Source organism: Alligator mississippiensis, chromosome 4 (genome assembly GCF_030867095.1).
Source record: "Alligator mississippiensis isolate rAllMis1 chromosome 4, rAllMis1, whole genome shotgun sequence".
Lineage (NCBI taxonomy): Eukaryota > Metazoa > Chordata > Crocodylia > Alligatoridae > Alligator > Alligator mississippiensis.
The window spans coordinates 31195886-31220883 of record NC_081827.1 but is presented as its reverse complement, the minus strand read 5'-3'; the positions used below and the strand labels follow the sequence as shown (position 1 = coordinate 31220883).

Genomic DNA, 24998 nt, shown 5'->3' with positions numbered 1-24998 from the left:
GAACAAGTTTTTATACTTTGCTGTGCAAGTCACAAAATTAGACTCTTTCCACGAGATTACACTAAACAGTTAATACTCTTACATTAAATTTAGAGCCCTGCATTGCTTGACAATGTTCAACCAGCCCAAAAAACTAAGTATCTTGACTACAAAGAGTACCTTATAGAACAATGCAAAATCCCATAAAGGTTTAGTAGTCTACTTAATACGCTGAAGAGAGAGACAATCAAGTTCAAATTAAATGCAAACAATGATAATTACAACAGCTGCATGCAACTATAAATGGATCAATGTAACTGTGATAGTGAAAGAAAGAGAAACTATCATGCCAACATTAATTTACACTCTGATAATTGGAATATTTGACAGGATGGCTGCAGGACTAAAATTCATCTAATAGTGAAATCAATGCATTATTGCTCTAGTAGCTCCCTACAGCCTATGTGAATGCATCTCCTTTGCCAACAGTACACTAATTACAACTCCAGCCGCTCTTCAGTCCTCACATGCCACATTCTAAAGTTATCTAGAATATTATGCAATATGAATAAAATGTAAAATATTTTTTAAAGTTTTACACACAGACAGGACTACAGATTTCTGGTTGGCCTTTTTTTCAATTTTTAATGTTAAAATAATCCTTTCCTTCCCTTCAGCAACAACTGTCAAGATTCCACATTGTTTTGTTTTATAAAGGTTTAGTCTCATAACATCTATGTTTAAAATAATCTCTCTACTGGGAACTATTTCAGATCTTCACAAACAACTATGACATCCTTTCCACTACATAAAACATTCCTATTCCCTTGGGGATGCAAATAGAACATTAAAGTACAAACCAAATTATTCTAGTAGTTTAATATAATTAAGCTAGTACCCAACTCCCAAGTTAGTCTTTTTCACTACAGTTTTTGCAGCACACAGAAGTCACATACAGAGAAGTCCAGATTAACATTACTACCTCCTACATTCACTGTGCCTTTTACACAAAAACAAAAAAAGTCTTAAGATGAGTTAAAGTCAGTCATTATAGGCAGATGCTTAAATTATAAGAGATATTACTAATCTCAATATTGACTTAAGACTTCTTGAACCTTCCTGCAATACATCTTTGTTTTATAAACCAGCTACTTACCAACATTTCACTCCTGTATGCTGACTAAAAATGTGCCTGTCATTTCCACCCACAATATTCTCTCATCTTATTCTCCAAGCGACAGATCTTTGAAGCCTGTACAATTTAGCAATCAATCCTTCATAACAAATCATGTAAACAAACTGCAAGCAAAAACATCAGAGAAATAAAATGACATTCAAAAAAAGCACTACAATAATTTTTATGACCCTTCCTACTACATACATGATGTGACGAACTTGGTGATTTTTTTTTTCCTACCAAAGACCTCAAAATACCTTTCTCCAATACAAACTAGAGAGGTTGTAGAATTAAATAAGAGCAAATAAAGAATAAGGAAACAACTGAGAATTAATGAATTATACCAGAAAGCATACATTTCATGGACAGTAAGAAGCATGGTAGTATATGCAGAGAGAGTTTATGGTTGCTTGGAGAGCCTTAGCAGCATTTTAAAAACTATGATAAAACGTGTGAATTTTACACTGCCCAGAGGTCTCCCAGAAGCCTTGATAAACATCCCAAATAACTCCAAAATTATAATATATTAGGGTATAATATTATAAATAATAAAATTCTGACACTTCATAGCAGCCCAAAGGCACCAGAGATTGCCAAAGTTGCAAATGTTATGCCAAATCCATTTCAAGATGTAACAGTATTGTAACTAAACACTAGAAAACTTTTGAACAATTTAAAAATCCTCATTTTTAGCAGTGTTCTATCGCCAAACATCTTAAAATCTCAAACATTTGGATACACAAAAAGTTTACCTGAAAGCCTACCACATGCATAGTATCACAGGTGAGCCTGTTTAATTTTTGCCAAATTTAAGTTTAAATGGAGGAAAGGGGGATCAAAGTTATACTTTGACACCAAAGCTAACTAAGAAGGTTAATTCTGTAGCAAAACAGGTACATGATAGTCTGCCATGAGCATTAAGGTGAGTAACATAAGGTTCTTGTTTATGATAGAAAGTTGTATCATTTTAACTACAACATTGCAGAAATACTCAGTTAAGGCCACAAAAGCCCCTTAGGGTTAAAATAGATATTTCAGTGAAGAGGTGCCTTATACATATTTAGCTATTCCCACGTGGGTGTCACCTTTATACTGTCATGACCCAATGATTGTGTGCGTGATTCAGCACTGCAGAATTATTTCCCGCCACATGGAGCTTTCTTTGCACGGTGCAATTCTCAGCTGCAGACAGAAAACCCCGGTGCAAAGGAGTTCCTGCCACCCGTATGCAAATTAGTCTCCCACTATTGGTCAATTCTAAATTATTCCTACATGGCAGCTAGCAATTGGCTCGCTAGCCGTATAAAAGGTTTGAGCAGTTTCCACCCAAGTTGTAGAGGACCCCACAACCATCTCGTGGGGACTCTGAGCACACGGCAGAGTAATAGAAACTTTGTGTGCGTCTCAGAGGAGTTCGGTGGCCTGATCAACCACCAACCTCTTCCTGTCTCGTTCATTAACTTCTTAAAACGTATCTACGGTTTTGCGCGCTCGTCAAGGGTATCCAGAGCTCTGTCGTGTTTGTTTTTGCGGAGCCTAGAAAACTCCATGCGTGTCTTCGGTGGAGCCTAGCAAACTCCACTTGTGTTTGTCTGTAACTGCAACTCAAGAAAGTTTTTCCTGCCTGCACCGTGACCACCTACGGTGTAAGTAAAACAATCTTTAATTAACCGCTATGAGTCCGTGCCTAATTCTAGTCCGTCGTGCAAAAGTACCCGCCCTACCGTTGCGGGCTCCCAGCCACAGCCCGCCGCACGCCCCCGAAAGCCTCAGACCGCCCCCGGCCCGCACATATACCAGTACAATTATGTTAAGGCTTTTACTGCTATAACTATACTAGTTAATAAAGTAATATCCCTAACATAGATAATAAAATTACAGTTACTAATAAAATTAAGTGTAAATCAAGGCCCAAATATTTATAAGATTGGTCATACCAATTTAGAAAATATGTAGCCAATAATGTCCTTGCAATCTAACAGGCCTTGTTGAAGGATATCAAGTTGGAAATTTCCAAATAAGTAACTGCAGACGCATAACATTTTACGACTTTTAAAGTGGAAAATTGAAAGTTTAGACAAGGAAATTTATTTAAATAAGATTTTTCCCTTCCTCAATCCCTCCAAGACTATGCCCCCTCTCATCTCTCAGTCTCGAAGGAAACCTCCTTTATTAAGTTAGCCATGTCTTTCTTTACAATTCAAGTTCTCCCTATCATCTTTCTGTGTCTGTCATGACAGCCTTCAAGAGATGCTACTTTACTAAGTGAACCTGCACTCAGAAGCATATTATGAGCAGCACTGCTAAATGGACAATCCAGAGTCTCTCTCAATTGTACATAGATTTTCCCACCTAGCTGAGAGTGCACTGAAGAGTAAAAGTGTAAAATTCTGGGTGCATGTTCAAAATATGAAACCAACATGAAAAGGATACGCCAATAAAAGTCAATTCTTTCTTACTATTTGAAAACATACAAGATACAAAAAGACACAATTCTTCTATACAATATAGATGGACACTTTAAAAATAAGCTATACCAATATCATCAAGAACAATTTAGGAACTGTTCTTTTTAAAAAAGCTAACATTTAGGCTTACTTAAGATCACCTTTAAATTAACAAGGACCGAAGGTTACTAAGCTGCAGCGCCAAACAATAGTGCTGCTGTACTGTTCTACTCTTTACTTGATTTATATGCCACTTCCCCCCAAATGGTTCAGGGCAGCTTATAATAAAAACAAAACAAATCATAAAACAGATTAAATATTAAAATAAAGCAGTAAGAGAAAATAATTTCTCCCCAAAATACCCCCGAACTTAACTGCATCTGATAAAAGTCTGCCCAAATAAGGTGGTCTTGGAACACTTTCAAAAGACTTCCAAGTCTTGAGCTCTAACAGACCTCAAGAGGGAAGGGGGGGGAGGGTCTAAAGCTGAGGAGCAACTACCAAGACTACCAATGTTTTTTGCCTCCAAACTTGGCACGCAGATGGACCTTGCAGAAGGTTGCTCTTGGCTGACTTCAGAAATTGTCATGAAACATAAGGAAGGAGGGAACTCCTTAGATGTATAGGGCCAGGGCCATTTCAGCCTTTATAGATCAAAATCACCACCTTGCATTGTGCCCAGAAAGCTACTGGAAGCCACCTGCTCCAGCTACCAAACAGTCAAGGGCTGCCCCACACAGGACCACAACAGCAGTCTAAGCCTCAGGATTATGACATGACAGTAAGGATGGTGGTGGCCAAATCTGGATCTGAAGGAAAGGATTGCAGCCTTCTCAACAGGTGGAGCTGGCGAAAGGCACTCCTGGCCGCCACCACCACCACAGTATTGAGGTGCAGCAAAGGATCCAGGAGGTACCCAAGGTAACAAACTTGAGTGACTTGAGGAAGCTGAACCCCTCCCTGCCCTACCCCAAAGTCTGCCAACCACCACCACCTCTATCATTTCTGGATTCAGCTTCAACTGGTTAACACGCATACAATCAGGAACTGGGCTGAATGTTATGAAGTTTGAGGTGCCATCCATCAGTTTATATGATCATTCCAAGCAGCCTCAGATGCATGATGAACATGAGGCGCAAGAGGATGGAACCTTAAGACAGGTCCCAAACGTACTAGGGTTTTCAACAGTCTTTGATACAGTTGACCATGAGGTATTGATACCGTGCTTACATGACCTCATAGGTAAGTGGGTATGTGCAGGACCCCTCTTAACCTCTCTTTCCTATAAGGGATGTTGAAAAGGGTGATGATGTCTGAGTACTTGTAGAAGTAACAGGATACAGTTTCCCCTGTTGATCTCCAGCAAAGATTATTGATCAACAATGCAAACACAGTCTCCATACCGTATCTAGAAGGAAGGCCAAACTGACTGCCGTGAAGGAATCTGGTAGAGTACAGATCCACATGGGCTGTCAGGTGGCTATCCATTCAACAGCCTCTGCCCTCAAAAAGGAAGGCTGGAAACAGGGAACTTGCTGACTGTGGAGTGAACATCAAGAGATGTTCTTCTGAGTAGGCTGGAAAATTACAGACTCAAGCATAGTGCTCATCAGGTCCATTAGAGAGTCAGGCATGAATGAAAAGAACTGAACAAGTTTTAATGTGGACAACAAGTTTTAATGCAGTAGACAAGCTTCCACAGTCCTTTATCCTCCTTTAAATGATTAGCTACTCCCTAACTCAGGAACCATCTTCTATCTCCCGACTCAAAGAATTATAATTTATATCACTACATTAAGAATGTCTGGCACCCTACACTCCTGAAGAGAAAGGCACTGACAACCCCCATCAGCACTGGCTCCAATCTCGTCTGGCTGGCTTCCACAAGGCATGACAAGTATGGGTCTACTTCACAGCTACATGTACTAAGGACATTAAACAATCCAATGCCAAAATCCCAAACCAAGTAACAGTCCTCTCCCCGCCTGTCCTAGCAACTTTTGCTGTTAAAAGACCTTGAAATGGCAGTAAAGAAGTACCTGCTCCCCATAGGACACTTTCACAAGAACTTCTGCCACTTTCTCTTTTGTTTCTACCACCACATAGAGATGAATGGGGGTAAAAAGGGACCATAATACCATCTGGTCAATTACAACTGCCTTCCACACTGTAAAGGAAACAGGGGAGCATACCTTTCAGACTGGATCGTTATACCAGGGAAATTATTCAATTATGCACCCCTGCAAATCTGCGCATAAAATGTATAATTGCACATAATTGTATAATTTATCATAATTTAATCTGGGTGGGCTCTGTGCTTCCAACTCTGCAGGGCTCCTAGCTGGACTGCCAGAAAGCACCAAGCGTGGTGGCGTGCGACTCAACAGCTGCTGAGTGGGGAGGGGAGCTCCTGCCAGCAGGACGGGGAGTGGACATGGGGATTCTGGGTGGACTACGAGATTCCCTGCCATACCCCGGCATGTTCCACAGTCCCTGCCACCGCTGGCGGCAGCAGTAGCAGGCAGCGGGCCCTCAGAGTAGTCGTGGCTGTAGCAGGCAGAGTCCTTTGGTGGTGTGCAGACTCAGCCGAGTCCCGGGGGCTGCGTGTGGCAGCACGGAGCCAACCCAGCCATCGCTGGCACACATTCAACCCAAACCAGGCCGGCTACATGCCAGCACATAGGGCTCATAGCACTGCAGGCGGGAGCTGTGGACCATCAGGCCAGGCCAGCCAGCTCCATGCCTCCATGTGGGGCTTCTACCACCCCAGCAGGGAGTCCCACATGGAGACATGCAGCCACCCCAGCCCAACAGCACACAACTCTGTGCCTCCACGTGCAGCTTCCCACTGGAGTGTTGAAAGCCCCACATGGAAACACGGGGCCCACAGGATCAGGAGCCATGCGCCATTGGGTCGGGCTGGCTCTGTGCCTCCATGTGGGGCTTCCAGCACTCCAACAAGAAACCATACATGGAGGCATGGAGCCTGCCCAGCCCGATGGCGTGCAGCTCCCACCTATAGTGCCACAAGCCCCACGTGTTGGCACAGAACCAGCCTGGTACAGTCTGAAGGTGCGCGCCAATGGGCCAGGCTGAACTGGCTCCATGTCACCATGTGCAGCCCCTGGAACTCAGCACATAATTTTGAATGTTTCTGTGCATAATTACCTGGGGTGTAAATAGTTTGCTCTCAACTGACAGGCATTATTTTTTCAACCTTTGTTGGAATTAATTTTCTAGAGAAAAAAGGGTCTGAGATAAATCAAATATCCTCCAGGCAAAATGGAAACCCCCTCATTGTGGATACAGTTGTGTTGACTGCAAAGTGCTTTTTGTGACTTCTCTTACATTCAGGTAGGTGGTATACTGCATTTTCTCACATACAACATGCTCCAAAATAGAGTACACAACCTGTTTTGAATGGCAAAAAAAGGGGAAAAAAAATACTTTCCTTGTAATAAATAACTGAGTAACAACAGCTAGGGAGCTGAGCCTGCTCACTGTTCTGCTCCCTGTAGTCTGCTACAGATTTTACTTTGTTTCAGCCGGTAAGCAGTGGGACCTGCTCTTACCATATTTTATCATACATAATGCACAATTCATTTTCCAGCACTTGTTTAGGGGGGTGGGAGGTGCAGGACACGTATATGTGAGAAGACTGTAGTTGTTCTTCATCTCTACTAGGGACCAACATTTGCAATGTCAACATTGCTATGCCTGCAGTCTCTCTAAAGTAGAGACACTCAATTACCATTCACTGAAAATGACTCAAACACGGAGGTCAATATAATGCGTGGGTGGGTTTCAAGTGAGAATAAAACGTGCAATGACTTCATATATTCAATACTCAGTGGGTATAAAAAAAAAGACTGGCCAAAAAAAAAAAAATAATTGTTTCCAAGTGAAGCAGTAAAAACCTTCTTACACTGGATAATTAAAAACTAGATTAAAAAGTGTGAGGACCTGGCTACACACAACAGGAGGAAAGTCAGTTAAACCCAAGCAATGGCCCACAAGCTGTTGAAAATTAGATAATCCATGGCAGCATCCATATAATCAGCAGCTTCCTTCTGGGATCTGAATCTGTACTTCCACAAAGCAGGGACCTTCCTCTGTATTGTGTATGCAGCTTTCTGGAAAAGCATCCCAAGATCCTATGCCCATTGTTTGGCTCTACCCATTATGAGATCAGAGCAGAAGCCAGCCAGATTCAACAAAAAATATGGGACCTGGATCAAACTCAAACTTCTAGGCTTCTCATTCATCCATTTCTTTCTCTAGCCGATGCCTTTTTCTAACTTCTCAGTCAGTTCGTATAGAACAAGGCACCTCACCACAAAGCTGTGGCTACAGCTTTACAAGACAGCAACTTGCTAGCAAGCAGCTTTTCCCAAAAGCACCATCAAAGGGAAGATGAAAAGGTTATCAATGACCAGCTGCTTCAGAAAGAACTTTATCCCCTTTTACTCAGTATAACAACATTCCTGGGCTTGTGCTACCACTATCACAAGACCATGCGGCCATCACTATCTCCAACTGCTAGTAGTCAGTTCAATATTCAGGGTGTGCAGACTGTTGAAACTGTAGGGCTAGGGACAGATGTTACACATAGACCAGTTTAACTGATCAGAAACTGGTTTAAACCCATAACAGGACACATGTTCAGTGCACATAAACCAGTTTGAAAAGGGCTGAAACCAGTTTAAAATAAACCTGGTTGAATGCAGTATCAGACTTAACTGATTTGGGTCAAACCGGTTTATGCAAGGTCTGTCCCAGACCCCTTCCTGGTTTAACTTAAACCAGTCCTCCAGCATCCCAAATGTTTTGCAACCCTGGGCAGGACTTTGCTCTCTGCTCCAGCCCAGCAGGGTTGGTCCCACCCCGCCGCTCCCTGGCTGGAGCTCCAGCAGAGACCGCAGGTACAGCATGGCTTCCTCCTGCCCCACCCTCCCTGCTCAAGCAGGAATCCCCCCTCCCCTCTGCCTTACACAGACACCTCTCAGTATTAGCTCAGTATTACCACATGCTGGCTACAGTCTGTGCTGTGGGAGACAGGACAAAGGCAGACAAGACAGTGCCCGCTTAGGGCTTTTTGGAGTTGATCAACAGGTGGCTGGTAATGTCCCTCTATTCCTTCCTTGGAGAAAGCTGTTTAAGAAAAGCTTGAACTAATGAGAAAGGCTTTTGTTTTGTTGATGGGCTGATAAATGCTAACAACTCCCTATGTAACTCCCTGCTGTGTAACTAAATGCTCTGTTATCAACTCCCTGCTGGCTCCCTCCTGGCCAGGAGCATGAGGGGTTGGGGAGGAAAAGGGGAAACTCTCCCTAATCAGAGTATCCTGCCAGTGCCTGGCCACACACCCCACCTCAGCTCAGCACTGTAAAAGGGAAGGGAGCGGAGGGAAGGGAGCACCCCCGGCTTCCAGCGTGAGCCAATGCAGGTATCTGTCTGCATTTCTTCAGTCCAGAGGGGATGTGTGTACAGTTACAAACCAGTTCAGCCTAGCCAGGTTAGGCTAGCCTGCAAAGATTGAATCAATTCAGGCTCAGGCTTTTTGAATGTCTGTCAAAGGAACAGTTTAGTCCTGCAAACATTTTAGAAAGGAATAGTTTATTACCGAACCTGTAGGATCAAAGTGGAGTGCACCCAGGAAATTAAAAGTGTCACTGCACCATCTAATGACAAGTTTAGACGTAGCTGAAAACACCTGCTTTGGTTTATAACTGCATTGTGCGTGTTCCTGATTTGTGAAAGCAAAAGGAGAGCATCTCACCAATGCCTGGAAGGTTGAGGGTTAGAGACTTTCAGAACACTAAAAACAGCCAAGCAAGACAGCTTCTCCAAAATACCCACATGCTCTACAATATTTTATATTCCTAAATGAAGACAGGAAGAACTGAAATGTAACTGAGTTTGTGCTTATGCATTCTTCTTCGTATAATTTGTCATTCATACCATATCAGTATTTCAAATATATTTCATGAATATTTATAAGAATTTTAGGAACTAGTTCATGACATTTCATGGAGATTATTAAAATGAGATCTGCATTTTCACACTTGGTTACTGGCCTTTAGTACAATTATTTGTGTATGTGACTTCCTTTTAGCATGATTATCTTGAACTTTGGGCTGTGATGTTTTCCTTATGCTTTATTTAAATTGTTTGAATACTGCTGTTAAATTTTTATAGCTGTACTCAAGATATTTAATAAACATTGTTCTATGTTGAAACTGACCACTTCAGGAAATTTTATGCAGTTTCACTGAATATTATATAGGGGCTGCTTTTTATTTTAGGCTTATATTTTATTGATTCTTTGTTTATTTAGTTTGGCTTGATGTAATTTTCAATATATACTTCATGAATATTTCATAAACATTTCATGGCATATTTCATGAGTATTCCATGAATATTTGTATGAACTTTCATAAAATTGTTAAATATGAAGACTGCAATTTCATAGTTGAGAACTTATAAAATAAAGTTATACAAAAGCAAAAGTTTCATAGTGGAATTTAACATACAATTCAACTTATCAGTAAAGTTCACACCATATGAAAATGAAAATGCACAAATCTTTGGCCTTGCAACTTAGAGGTGGGTTTCCTGCCTGGTCATTTTCCAGGTACTTTTGGAATCCAAATGAAGTGGGGAAAAAAGCCTCTAGCTACTACATGTGTCTGGGTATTTGTAATGGGGCCCCTACCCCATCAGTGAAGCAGATAGGGAGCCAGGGAAGAGATGGCTGGGCTCTGGCCCCATGGAGAAACTGACAGGGGAAGATGGCCCTTTAATAAAATGGTTGCCTGGCCCAGGTGTGGCCAACACAGTACAACCAGCAATTAACAGGCCTGGGGCAGCAGTAGCAGGTCAGGTGATCAGAAAGGCAGTTAAAGGCATATAAATCCATGACCTGAAGTAAGGAAGAAGTTCTGACTGCAGGCTGCAAGGAACAGGATCCAGGGAGGAGAGGGTCCTGTCTGGCCATAGAGGTAGGACTCCAGACTGCAAGGAAGCTGCAAGGAAGCCCCTGCACAACCAGGCAGCAAGGGTAAGCATTTTAACCATGACGTTGAAGCCCATTGTGACTGTGGTGTTGACTCAGGGTTGGGGCAACCTTTTGTTTCGAAGAGGATTCTCATATTTTTCCATTTGTGTTGAAGCTGGACTGGAGGACCAGGCTGTGGCTGTAAGGGAGGTGGAAGCCACTGAGAAGGGCACCAGGGGAACCCCAAGTCCTAAACCCTTCAAAGGGAGGAGGAGGGGGCATTGAGGTCAGTGGAAGGCCTGTGGTAATAGACTGAAAAGACTGGACATGGAAACCCAGAGCCCAAGAAAGACAAAACTGGGGCCGAGGGGCCCAGAGACCACAAAGGACAAGGCTGGAGCTGGGGCCCACAAACCTCAGGCAAAGGGCCCCAGCCAGAGTAAATTGGGCCAAAGACAGGGAGCCTCAGCCCAGACAAGGACCCAAGACCTGAAGCAACCCCCCCGCCCCCCATCCTCTAGGGGCAGCCTCCCTGTCCAATTACAACACCAAAGCACAGGACCGTCCCTAGGGGAGGGTAAATCGGGGCAAATACCCCAGGCCCCACAAGTTGGGGGTCCCCATGGAGCTGGGCGAAGCGGCAGCAGCATGGAGCTGGGCAGAGCAGTGGCTCCGCATCCAGCCGCTTGCTACCCCCACCCCTGATGCTAATACCGCTGCTGCCAATGGCAGCAGCAGCTTCTTTGGGTCCAAGATCAAAGCAGGGGCAGGGCCCTGCATGGGCTGATTTGCCCTGGGCCCAGCACCCTGCTCGGTTCACCTCTGCCAAAGCATGGCAAGCAGGATAACAGGGTGGAACCCTAAGAGGCCAAAGGGGGCAAGCAAGGTGGGATCCAGGCAGCTGCTAGAGGGTGACTTTGCCATCCCAGCACCAGACCTACTACAGTATTCAAAGATGACCTTCCAGAACTGCTTTTATCCCTACGTTAAGTCCTATGAGGAAAGGAAATGAGCTATAGGTTGGCATGCACGGATCAAGCTGATGCTCTCCACCAAACCGACTTCTACAAGTACAGGATCTGCATGAAGGTTGTCTGCTTTGCTTAAGTAAGTTTTCCAGTAAAGCTGTTTGTCTGTTTAAGCCTTTGCACACAGACCCACCCAGTATTATGAAGCTTTTCTCAACAGCTCAGGCATCACAATAAGACCCTCTTAAACCAGTTCCATGTCCTCTTTTCTCAGTCTTAAGACACCCCCTCTATTCCTGGGCTGCCTAGCTTCATTTCTTTGAGGCTCTTTGAAGATCTCCAACTTTTCCTCCTCTAATTTTCTCTTTCTTCCCCAACTCAGGCTTCCCACATGTTGATGAGGGCAGCTAAGCTGCAGAGCCTGTGAAATGCAAAAAAAAATAACAGCAGTTTTTGTCCTTTGTTCAGTTTCCACAACCATTAAGGGAAGATTTTTTTTCTCCCTCAGCTTTAAGATGTCTCCTCATAGACCAGGGGTCACTAACATTTTTGGACACAGTGCCAAAAAAACCCACAACCTCAGCTTGCAAGATGTTTGCATGCCAGGGGCAGAAAGCAAGAGACCTGATCTTCATTTTGGCAGCACAACCCTGGTCCCTTCCTTTCCACCTGCACCGAGGCATGCGCACCATGCAAAATACCTTCACGTACCCCACTCTGGCACCCATGCTAAGGGTTGCCTACCCCTGACATAAACTTTTCTCAGTATTATGAAGCTGTTGAGGGGTAAAATCATTTTCCACCTTGCTTTCCCTGTATTATAGCCTCTGTGAAGTGTTTACAAGTTTATCTAAGCAGGTGTGTGTATGGTGATTAATTAAAATGATCTGCAGTACCAGTAAGCAGTATTTTCATAGACTTCATAGACACTAGGGCTGGAAGAGGCCTCAAAGATCATCAAGTCCAGCCCTCTGCCCCAGGGGCAGAAAGTCAGCTAGGGTTAAAGGATCCCAGCAAGATAAGCATCCAAGTATTTCTTGAATGAGTCCAGAGTAGGTGCCTGCACCACTTCTGGAGGGAGTCTATTCCAGGTCTTGGGGGCTCAGACAGTAAAGAAATGTTTTCTTATGTCCAGCCTAAATTGGTCTTGGAGGAGTTTATGACCATTGATCCTTGTTTTCCCTTGGGGCACTCTGGTGAACAGACGTTCTCCCAGGTCCTGATGTACACCCCTTATGTACTTATAAGCAGCCATCAGGTCCCCCTTGAGCCTGCGCTCTTCCAGGCTGAAGAGCCCCACGGCTCTCTTCCTCAGCCATGAGGAAGACTCTGAGAGAGAGAGAGAAGAGCTAGACCATCTGAAACATGCTCTCTCTCTCTCAAAACTCATTATCAAGGAACTGCCTGCCTCCAGAGGGAATCTCCTCTGGATGATACTGTAAGCTACCTGAGATCTAACTAAATATATAGCTTGCAGTAACTCAGATGCGTGATCAAAGGCTACCCAGCCATGACAATTTGCTCTATGGGATTTCTCTGATATTGCTCTACCCTGTACCTTATTCCAACCCTACCCCTTGTAACCAATACAGTTCTCCTTTGTACCTAGCATGGGAGACTTATTGGGTGTGGGTCTAGATTATGCCTTGGGGTCCCCTTGGTTTGGCTGACTAAGGGAGATCACTACTTGTGCTTCCAGCTGAGGGAAGCACCCCCAAGTGCTTGAAGTGAGTCAAGTACCTTCGAGGGCTACTAGGCCTGTGCTACCCAGGGGACACAGAGCCAGAATCAAATCCAGCCCTGGGTGGTGGCGATTTTTACCCCAGGCTAGCGGACCTGCTCCAGGAAGGGGGTCAGCCAGACGTGAGGCACCCCCAGGGAGGAACTTGGAGCCTGGAAGGTGGTCGGGCACAGTGAGGTGGGTGGCTCAACGCAGGAGCACCCCTACTGGCCCTCCACAGAGCTCATCCATGCACGTGAGGAAGCTTTGTGACCAATCAGATTTGGCCGAGTGCTCTTCCCATGAGATTTTAAGTAAACGTGGGGTGAAAATGGTTAGGAAGCCAGGTCAGTAACAACATGTATATCACAACTCTGCAGACAGTCTTTACACCAAAGAACAAAGCAGGAAGCAGAGACAGTATCAATTTAAGAAGGCTAAAAGAAGGCCAACAAGATATGAAGTGATGTTCTAACTTACACTTAGGAATTAATATTTTTTCCCATGAAACACAGGAGGATGAAACAGAACTACCTGCTCTAGAACAAACCAAATGGTATCTGGACCTTCTACTGTTAGAGCCACAACAAAACACTTTCTGTACCTTACTTTCTTCCCACAGCCATGACGTGAAATTTTGCGATTACTCTTTAAAATTTTTGCTTTAATATCCTATGCCCCCTATCTTAATGGTGACTTACTAACACAATGTATTTTAATCTACATCTGAAACAGAATTTATTTACTGAAAAATGCTATGCTTTGTAACACAAAAAAAGCCTAAGATAAAAAACTTTATATAAAATATCTCCCTTAACATGCTATGATAAAGTGAGGTGAACTCTTTTATACATTACAGCTAAATATAACTTCCAACATGTCATGAAAGATGGAACTTTAAGCAAAGTATTCAGCAAACCACAAGACAAACTCATTTCAAAAGTACTCAGCTTTCCCAATATCCTATTTCCATGTTAAAGATGTTATCAAAATCTGATATACTGAAAGAGGAGAAAGGGAGCAGGATTCCAGCTCACGCTCTTGATCTAACGATGCTAGTATCCCACATTTACATACCACTCAGACACCCCTTTTTCAATAGCTGTGCACAGCGTTATTGGGGATAGCCTTCAAGGCTTCTTAAACTTCCATCTCTCCATACACATTGAGTAGATCCAGGACTTCTGCATGGCTTCTAGCAGTTGCACAAAGCATGGCACAGTAGTACAATCTAAAAACACTAATTATGGAGTGATTAATCTGACCTCACAAATGGCCCAATCCCAATGAGAAATGAGCATTTAAAACAGAAACATTATAATGGTCAAGAGAATCGCACAGCAGTTAGAAGGGGCACAAGTCAATCCTGGCAGATGACAAATCAGGGTGGGATGGCAGTTAAATGACTTTCAAACTACTGTAGTGATGTACTCACAAGAATATTAGTCCTCATTAAATTAGCGTGTAGTAAACAAAATATAATTTTAAGCAAGAGAATAAAATACCTATAATCTGACCAATTTATACAGACTAAAAATTGTATCCTATAGAAACTAGTCATTTCAATGTGCATAAACTATGTTTAATGCAAACTAAACCACCCCAAGTAGATTAAGGCCCAAGTTTACAAAAGAATAGCCCTTGCAAAGAAATTAACAGAACAAAACTCCCCTCGTTCCAAAATTACAGAATATTTCCTAATTGTATCGCAAAGGTCAAGGGTAGCACAGATGCCACAAGTGGCACGGGCAGCCTCTGTGTGGCACATGGCAAATAAGGGAGGGAATAGGGGTGGATGGGTTAAGAGCAGAAAGCAGAGCAACAAACTATCAGGGAACACAGGGCAGGAGGCAGAAAGTATAGGAGCACATTAGTCAAGGGAAGTGAATGGGAGTGGCACAGCTGCCAAAAAGACTGATGCCTATTGACATAGATTATCAAGTAAAACAAAACACACAATGGTTCCCACAAGTTTGGACTTTCAAATAAGAGCATCATAAAGATTTCCCATTTCATATTTGGGGGGGGGGTGTGTGTGTGTGTGTGTGTGTGTGTGTGTGTGTGTGTGTGTGTGTGTGTGTTTAAAGGGTGCCACTGTACTCGATAGGACATTACATATGTTTTAACAGTCTGAGTTACAGAAATATTATTTAACTCCATTATTGTATTTCTATCTTGCAAATTACATTCAAACAGACTTTGCTGGGATACTTTTGTAATGTCATAACTTGCTCTTTCAACTCTAATATCCAGTAAGATTAAACAGTTGGTGTTGCCAACTCTCACACTTATCATGAACTGCAAGATTGTTGGTATATTTTTTCCAAGATGAAGACACATGACTAAAATGACAGATTCTGCCCTTGAACATGTAACTGGAATACACCACAAAAGTTAAGAAACCAGGATGCCAAAAAAGGACTCCAATATTTATGTATTTAATTATTTTAATTCCAGTTGAAGGACTGGGTCTTTTTTATATTTAAGGTTAGTAATATTCAAGACTAAATATCAGGGAAAATATAGGTCACTTGAATATTATTTCTATTATAGTTCAACATGTGACAAAGACATTTAAAATGCAGTTAGTGCATGCACATCTTTTCATTTGTAGAAAAACTTTATAACCATTCCCTTCCCCCCACCACCTCCCCAAGACAATTACTGAAAAAATCATGTTCTCTGATTCCATCATACTGACATTCAAGCAAATGCATTATGGATCAGTAGGGTCTCACAATGTAAGTTGGTGGTAAAGACAAACTTATTTACCATATTAATTAAATGGTCTATTTAACACGGAATATCAATTCTCTAATCACATCTCATTTGAACTTCTTATTTCAATTAACAACTCTAAAGTCTACCAACAGAGAACCTACTGTTCTAGGATCATTAAGAACATTTTCATTATCTGTCAAATGAGGGAGTAAAAGGCAGAAACTGCAAGCACTCTCAGGAGTAGGCCTCTACCCTACTTAAGAGATGATTAGGGAGTAAGCAACAGTAGTACTCATTAGTTGCTTAGCAATGAAAAGATTTCCACTGAAAGAAAAATGAAACAAAGCAATGGAGGTGTTGCAGTGCAAATCAGTAAATGGATAGTCTTTCATCCACTCAAGGGTAATCTCTCCCCCATTAAATCTAATCAATCTAGATTAAGACATTGATGGACATTTCAAACAGAGGAGTGAAATTAGGATTGCACAATATATACAAACTCAGAAAAATCAACAGAGCAATTAATGATCCGCATAAATTTATGCATGCATGGTAATTGTTTTCATTATACACATATTTGAAAGGAAATCAAATAGAATGGAAATGGTTATTTATTCTACTTATATTCTGCCCCTACAGCTTCTCAAACTTTATGGTTACTTCAATTTGTTTAACAGTCTATACCGCGTAAGCAAGAAAATAGTTTGGGAACGCAGAACAGAAAAGTGAAGATCTGTGTACAGGTGATTTATGAAAGCATAAGCCAGTTAACTTTTACAATAACTTTTTGGTACTGATTTAGCTAGATCACATAATGTAAATTATAATAGTAATAGAAAAAATATTCTTGGCCCTTATACAGAAAAAACAATCCATTTAAAAACAACACTCAGATGCCCTCTTCTTAATGATCATATGAAGATTAAATTACACGTTATGGAAGAACATTAGGCTATACCCTAAGCAGTTTCAGTACCACTTCAGCAATCTGATATATACCGGAATTCCTTTTACAACTTCATTAGGACTATACATGGAGGAAGGTTTAGAATACTCTTAAAGTCAACTAGATATCTACGTAAGTCAAGTTATTGGATGAAGGCCTTAATCTATACAAATCAATCATTTTGCACACCACCTATTTTAAACAAATAGTTTATACATAAATAATATCAAAGTATATTTAGAAGAGGCAGATAATATACAGTAACTTTTACCAAACAGATTAATATGCAGATAATATTAAAATCCCAACCAACATGTAATAAAATAGTGTGGCAAATCTTACCTATATATTCACAAATGAAGACCACAAAAAAAGGAGTAACTAGATCATTTATTCCCTGAACGTATCCACTGGCTGGATGCCGTATTGCCCAGATAAACAAAATTCGTTCAAAGATCTATGGGAAAAAAAAGTTAAAGAAATTATGAAGAAAGCAATTTGTCAAACAACTAAGCACATTTACAACAAGTAATTTAAAAACATGCAAGGACAAATTTAATATTAGACAGTCCCTAGCATAAACAGCATGCATATAGAAGCATAAATGAACACTGGTATTAATAATGAACTGTCAATGTTAATTACGTTTCTCAGTTATTTAAAAGAAAGTATTTTCAAGATATTAGCACAGGCTAACACCAACCTCATGCATAGTTAATTGGTTACAAAAAGAACTTTGTTCATTGAAACATTTAGAAGAGAAAAAAAAATTCACACCCTCCTCCCCAAAGTTTTACATCACTTTTCCATGACCTACCTGCCTCCAAAGACAAAAAATATTGAAGAATTATATACAAAACACCCCAAAATACAATGCACACCTTATTTTTGGAAGGTTAAATGTAGGATAAAAATATTTCCAAAGTCATGGCTGACTCTGTGACCAAGTAAATCCTCCTGGAATAATATAGAGTCTAAACAAGGTGAGGTCCCAGATCTTCAGCCAAGGGCAGTAGCAAGACTATTAGTTCATTACTGTAATTAGTTCTTGCTGTGAATTGAGGGTCTATATATATATTCTGTACTTCATCAGCACAAGATACTGCCCAAACTCCATTATCATGTTGCTGCTTGCTGCTCTGCTTAGTGCTAAGGTTAGTTCATTGTTGGTAATAAAGATGGTTCTCCAATGTTCTCTCTTGCACGATCTTTCTGGGACAAAACCCCACAAATACAGAATAGTGACAATGAAGATGGGATCCCAGTGAGTACGATGCTTCCAGTGCTTCAGTTGAGAGAATAAAAGGAAAAAAAGAAAAAAACCCAAAAAACTTTGCAGTGATTCATGCTGTAAGCAAGCAGACTGGGGCTCTTCTCCTATCACATTAACATGGCTACTTTGAGCAATACTGAAGAATGTGATGTGTCCAATCCATCCACCTGGGACCCATACACTGACCAGCTAGACTTAGACTAAGTACAGACATTCAAAAAGTCCAAGGCAAAAGCACTTTAAGTATCACACTTTACTCAAAGCGCTCTAGATTAGGTTGGGAGTGAACAGGATGAACATCTGCTGTTCAGTGGCAGGGGAAGGAGGAGAGCTCAGAGCCTGCCTGCACTGGCTGAGGCCAGTAGGCTGGGGGCACTCCCAGACTCCTCCCAGGAGGCTTCCCAAGAATGCCGAGTCCAAATGAGCAGCCAGACATCCCTGATAGACCAGCATAGACCCCTCTCCCCAACCCCCTCAGCCCCTGTAGGCTGGCTGCTGTCAGCACCAGCAGCTGGAGAATGTGGGAGGAATGGAGGCCCCCATGCTTCATAGACACTCCTCCCCCACCCCAGCTTGCTGACTCGGGTCCTGGGGGGAGATGCAGGTAAACATGGCAGGGGACCTCCACCTGTCTCCCATCCCTTTGCCCCAGCCTTCTGGCAGCTTCAGCTCAGAATTGCCCAACTTCCTGCTGCATGGGGAAATGGGGGGGAACACAGCCCATGCCTCCCCTCCCCCCAGCTTGCTGGTTTGATGTTTGTTTGGTTTTGGGTTTTTTTTGTTTTGTTTGGGGGTTTGTTTTTTTTTTTGGGGGGGGGGGGGGAGGGGGAAAACTAGGCCTATGTGGCAGGAGAGCTCCATTGCCCTCCCCCGCAGCGCAGTGAAAAGCCACAAAGCTCTAAGCTGCAGCCATCAGGAAGCAAAGTGCAAGGAAACAAAGTCCCCTGCTGTCCAGACTCAGCCCAGGCCCCACCCCAAGCAGCATTCCCTCTAAGCTGCATTATGTGTGCGGCCGTGCAGGCATGCCCCTGGCAGCACAGCACGCATGCAACTGCACAGCCACACATGCCGCCCAACTTAGATGGAATGCTGTCCCCAAGATCTGAGCCAGCAAGCCCAGTGGGACATTCAGGAGGGGGCCTCCATTCCCATACCCCCAGGTCCCAGCACAGTGAAAAGCCATGCACACCTCCCAGCAACAGCAGTCAGAGGGCTGGGCAGGCAGGGGAGAATGGAGCTCCCCTGCCATCTGGACCTGGCCTGGCTCCCTCCTGCCAAAACCCAAGCCAGCAAGCTGAAGTGAGGACCCAGGCAGCAGCAGGGCTCTGTTCCTCCCACATACCGAGTCATGCAAGGAGGAGACAAAGCCTCTTCGACTTCATCATTCTGTGACAGCCCAGGAATGAGGCTGGACCAGTGCTCTCCCAGCACAGAGAAACACTGGCTGAGTCTAGCAGGCTGCCCAGTGAGGGGCCCCTGAGATGCCAGCAGAATGTAACCTATCTTGACTCATGATGGATCTACTTGTGGGGTGTGCTCCCTGGTGTAGTCTCTGGAGGGCCGGGTGTGGGAGCTTGAGGAGGAGATATGTCAGCTGTGCAGCATCAGAGCCCACGAAGACTTCATTGACAACTACTGCCAGACCCTTCTCCATAAGGAAGAGGAGAAACAGACTGAGATGGTAGCCAACGTGATGGCTAACCAAGACGACCCACCTGGGAGTGACCTGGAAGACAGTCACCTCATGCTCCAGAAAACGCAGGGCCAGGGCAGCTCCTCCCTTGGCCCTCCACAACAGGTACACTCCCCTCCCCATACACGAGGAGGCTCCAATGGTGACAGTGGAAGAGGAGGAAGATAAGCAGCTTGCTGCCACTCCCAAAAATGGCGCAAGGTAGTCAGGGGGGGCATGAACAACTCATGCCCCCGGCAGCTGGGGGGGCACAGCGGCAGCGGGAGCACAGCACCAGCAGCAAGTGAGGGAGCTCCCACAGATGCCACTAGTGCTGTCGGCGGTGGGGGAGGGTGACGAATGCCAGCCAAGGGTCAGAAACTACGTGCAGATGCCGCCAGCCAGCAGGGGTCATGGACCGCCCACAGACGCCGCCAGCAGTGTCAGCAGCAGGGTAGCAAGTGGCGACCACCCACAGGCACCACTGAGTGCCAGCAGCACCTTTTTGTAGGGGATGCAATACCACACTCACGGGGTGCATGTGCACCCCTGTTCACTGCCTATGCATCGCCCCTGGTGGGGGGGGGGGGGGGGAAGAAGCCATCTGCCATACAGACCAAACTAAGATGGCTGAGGGACAGGGATACACAAATTCAAAACATGTCCAGGGACCAACATACAAGCCCTATAGATAGGGACACTGGGACAGCCACTTTTGTAGGAACTGAGGGAACAGTTCTCCATCAGCAGAACAGGAAGACGAGGGCCTCAGTAGGAGGACTCAGGTGCCTATACACCAACACCAGGAGCATGGGAAACAAGCAGGAGAAGCTAGCCATCCTACTCTCCAGTATGATCTAGTAGGGATTATGGAGATCTAGTGGGACTCCTCATATGGACTGGAGGGTAGCTATGGAGGGCTAACACCCTGCATAAAAAGGACCAGGTGTGGAAGAAAGGTAGAGGCAGTACACACCTCCTTGGAGGCTGATATCGGCTCAAAAAATAAACAGTTTCAAACCCTCTGGGTCAAGCTGTGGGGGGAGGGGGGGCAGCAAGAGAGATCTACCTGTAGGTGTATACTACAGACCACCAAACCAGGGGGAGGAACTCGATCTGGAGTTCACCCAAGATTTGAGTGAGGCCACATGTGCACATGACATGGTCGTCATAGGCAATTTTAATTATCCGGACACCTCCTTGGAGGAACATTCGGCCAAGTTGGATCAGTCACGATCCTTCCTGACCTGTGTCGAGGAGCTCTTCCTGATTCAGGAGGTGCACAGGCCAACTGGAGGTTGACGCCCTGCTAGACTTGGTCCTGACCAAAGGTGATGGTCTGATGACCAAGCTTAAATACAGAGGGAAGTCTGGGCAACAGCACCCATGAAATTATCATGTTCACTGTCTGACGTAAAGTAGACAAATTGGATAATAGGACTGAAGTCTTGGACTTCAAAAATACAAATTTCAACAAGCTTAGATCCCTAGTAGGGCCAGGGCTGTGGGACCAGGGACCGGCAAAATGTGGTTGTTCCTTAAGGACACGATCCTTGAAGCACAAAGGAAGCCCATTCCCACGTGGAAAAAAGGTAACAGATGGGCTAGGAAGCCCTCTTGGCAAAACAGGGAAATCACAATCCTCTTAAGAAAGAAGAGGCTTATAAACAATAGAAGCTCAGGGCATGCCCCAAGGAGGACTATTCCATGACGGCCCACATTTGTAAGGAACAGACAAGACAGGCTAAAATGCCGACCGAACTTAGATTAGCAATGGGAATTAAGGACATCAAGAAGTCATTATTTAGATATACAGGGAACAGAAGGAAAACAAATGGAAGTGTGGGGCCACTACTCAACAACTCAGGAGAGCTGGTTATCAGTACCCAGTAGAAATCTAAACTCCTGAATGACTACTCCACCTCAGTCTTTCAGCGAACAAAGGGGAAACCATGCCAGGTAGAGTACAGGATGAGCACAGTAGGATTAATTGCCTTTCTACTATTTTCATAGAATTGGTGTATGACCAATTTAAAAAATAAGACATACAGGAGACCCTCGCAATTCATGGGCAATCCATTCTGGAGCGCCTGGTGAACGGCGAAATCCATGAATACTGACGGAGCTTTTCCGTCAGACCCCACAGCCGCCCCCTGCCCCCTACCCCCCAATGAGAAGCTGGAAGTGCGGGGCTCCACCACAGAGCCTGGGGACCAACTGCAGCTGCCTCCAGGGGAGAAGATACCACTACCACCACTGCCTTCCTCCCCGTCCCCAGCGCTCACTCTCCCCCCCCCCACCTGGCTCTGCCCCCCCCTCCGCCCACCCAGCTCTGCTCTCCACTCCACTCTCCCCAGCTCTGCCCTCCCCCACCCCACACAGCACTCTGTGCCTGCTTACACAGAGACAGGAGCTCGGTGCAGCACCAGAGGGAGCCACGGCAGCACTCACCCCAACCCACCCCACTGGTGCGGAGCAACACGAATATTCGAATCCGTGAATAGTGGATTCATGAATAACGAGGGTTTCCTATAAACAAGTCAGAGGGAACAGATGACTTTCATCTGAGAGTGCTGAAGGAGCTGGCCGAAGTCATTGCAGAACCCTTGGTGAAACTCTTCCACAATTCGTTGCACTCTGGAGAAGTCCCTGAGGACTGGAAGAGGGCCAATGTTGTGCCCGTTCACAAGGGTAGGAGGGAGGACCCAGGTAACTATAAGCCAATCAGCCTCACTTCCATCCTAGGGAAAATCCTAGAAAAGTTTATCAAGGAGACTATTTGCGATAAGCTTGCAAAAGGTAAGATTCTGAATGACAGCTAGCATGGCTTCATCACAGGCATGTCTTGCCTTACCAAACTTGTCTCTTTCTATGACCATGGAACTCACCACCTGGAAACGAGAGAGCAGGTTGATTGTATACCTTGACTTCCAAAAGGCCTTTGATCTAATATTCCACAATGTCCTCATGAGAAAATTAGAAGAATGTGGTCTTAACTTTGAGATAGTCAGATGGGTGAGAAACTGGCTGCAGGACAGGACCCAGAGAGTAAGGATCTGTGTCACCCTGGCGAGAAGGGGGAAGCGGTGTCCCACAGGGGCCGATGCTTGGTCCAGTACTTTTCAACATCTTTACTAATGATATGGATGTGGAGGTGAAGAGCTCGCTAGTCAAGTTTGAAGATGACACCAAGTTATGAGGAAGCATGGTCATGCTTGAAGATAGGCTACAGATACAGATGGGCCTAGACAGGCTAGCAAATTAGGCAGATCAGAATCTGATGAAGTTCAATGTTGAAAAATGTAAAGTGCTCCACCTCAGGATGAGCAACCCACAACACACCTATAGGCTTGGCAGCATCAAACTGACTAGCACCACAAATGAGAGGGACCTGGGTATAATAATAGACCACAGTATGAATATGAGCCGGCAGTGCGATGCTGTAGCCAGTAGGGCAAATAAGACTCTGGCATGCATCAATCAGTGCATCTCCAGCAAAGCCAAGGAGGTGATTCTTCTGCTCTACTCAACACTGGTGAGACCGCAGCTGGAGTACTGCATCCAGCTCTGGGCACCACGCTTTAACAAGGACATGATAAAGTTTGAAAGTCCAAAGAAGAGCCACCCATATGATCAGTCTTAAAAGGCAAGCCATACAAGGAAAGGCTGAAGGATCTGGGACTCTTCAGCCTGAAGAAAAGAAGGCTGAGGGGGGACCTGGTAGCAGCTAACCACTACACTAAGGGAGTACATCAAGGGCTTGGTAAGTAACAGTTCACCAGGGCACCCAAGGGGAAAACCAAGAGTAACTGCCACAAACTCCACAAAGATTGATTCACGCTAAACATTAGGAAAAAACTTCTTCACAGTCAGGGTGTCCAGACTGTGGAATAAGCTCCCTCCAGAGGTGGTGCGATCACCTACCCTGGAAATCTTCAAGAGGAGACTAAACAGTCACCTTACTGGGGTCACCTCACCCCCAGTTATTTCCTGCTTGGTGCAGGGACCTGGACCCAATGATCTTCCAAGGTCCCTTCCGGCCTTACAATCTATGAATCTGGTACAATGTTCAATAAAACACTAACCAAATATGCTTTAGTATGATACCACATCTATTCAGGGTTAACTTTGAGCAGGATCTACCATTTTTAAGCACTGCACGCCATGAATATCTGTTTGGTTACAGCTGTAGAGTACTTTCTGGAGCTTACTGCACAATAAGTGTAACGTCTGTACCTAGCCTTTTAAAGCAAACTATAGCATGCCAGGTATAGATCCTGGTATAGTTCAGATTGCCAAGTGGGACTGAAATTGCTTAGGGTATAACTTTATGTTCTTGAATAAAAGTGTAATTTAACCTTCATATGACCATTAAGAAGAGAGCATCTGTAAGTTAAAATTACTGATGACAACCAGAAACATGCATTGTTACCTACTGTCACTAGCTCAGAGACCTTTCAGGTTATTTACTCCTTTGTATCCCTACCCAAGGCCCACAAGTCCTACCACAAGATCCTCCAATTGCTTTAAAAAAAAAAATCACTTTATACCAACCCCATCCAAAACCAGTCACCATTTCAACCAACCAATGATATCTACTGCCAGAGGAAGGAATTTCTGCATATATTCAAACGTATCAATTTTCTCAGAACTGTAATTTCAGTACTAGTCTGGAGTCTCTTCTTAAAGATTGTTTTGTCTGTAGGGTTCAAAAAGAAGCCCTACAACATAGATTTACTACAAACCATAACAATATTTACCACACCTCAAGAAAAAGCCCCTTGCATGAGCATCTTCAGCAAAATTAATGTCAGCCAAGACATACCAAGTGCATTCAAGGAAGAAATCTCCAAGGAAGTCACCACCCATGAACAATACAATTTTTTCTCCCCAAAGAAGCTGCTATAGCTGTGGGGAAAATCATAGACACAATGCATGCTGTTGTTCATGATGTTGCCACTATTACCAACACAAGGGTCACATTGAACATGTTTGTTGTCAGAAGTCCAAAACATCCAGAAAGAAGGAAACCAGAGGAAGGTGTCTCCAGCTACCACTAATACCGTGGCTGATTCAAAGAAATTTCAGAATGTGAGTT

General features: G+C 44.1%; 1 protein-coding gene across 4 annotated transcripts in view; it reads right to left on the bottom strand.

Moving 5' to 3' along the window:
• The window catches only part of TBC1D22A (TBC1 domain family member 22A), a 432230-nt gene that overhangs the window by 311720 nt on the left and 95512 nt on the right, over positions 1–24998 (bottom strand). For all 4 annotated transcript variants that reach the window (XM_019487417.2, XM_059725895.1, XM_059725896.1 and 1 more), the window contains one exon: positions 17298–17412. In XM_019487417.2, coding sequence (XP_019342962.1) covers positions 17298–17412 — 115 coding nt within the window. The remainder of the gene's footprint in view (positions 1–17297; positions 17413–24998) is intronic.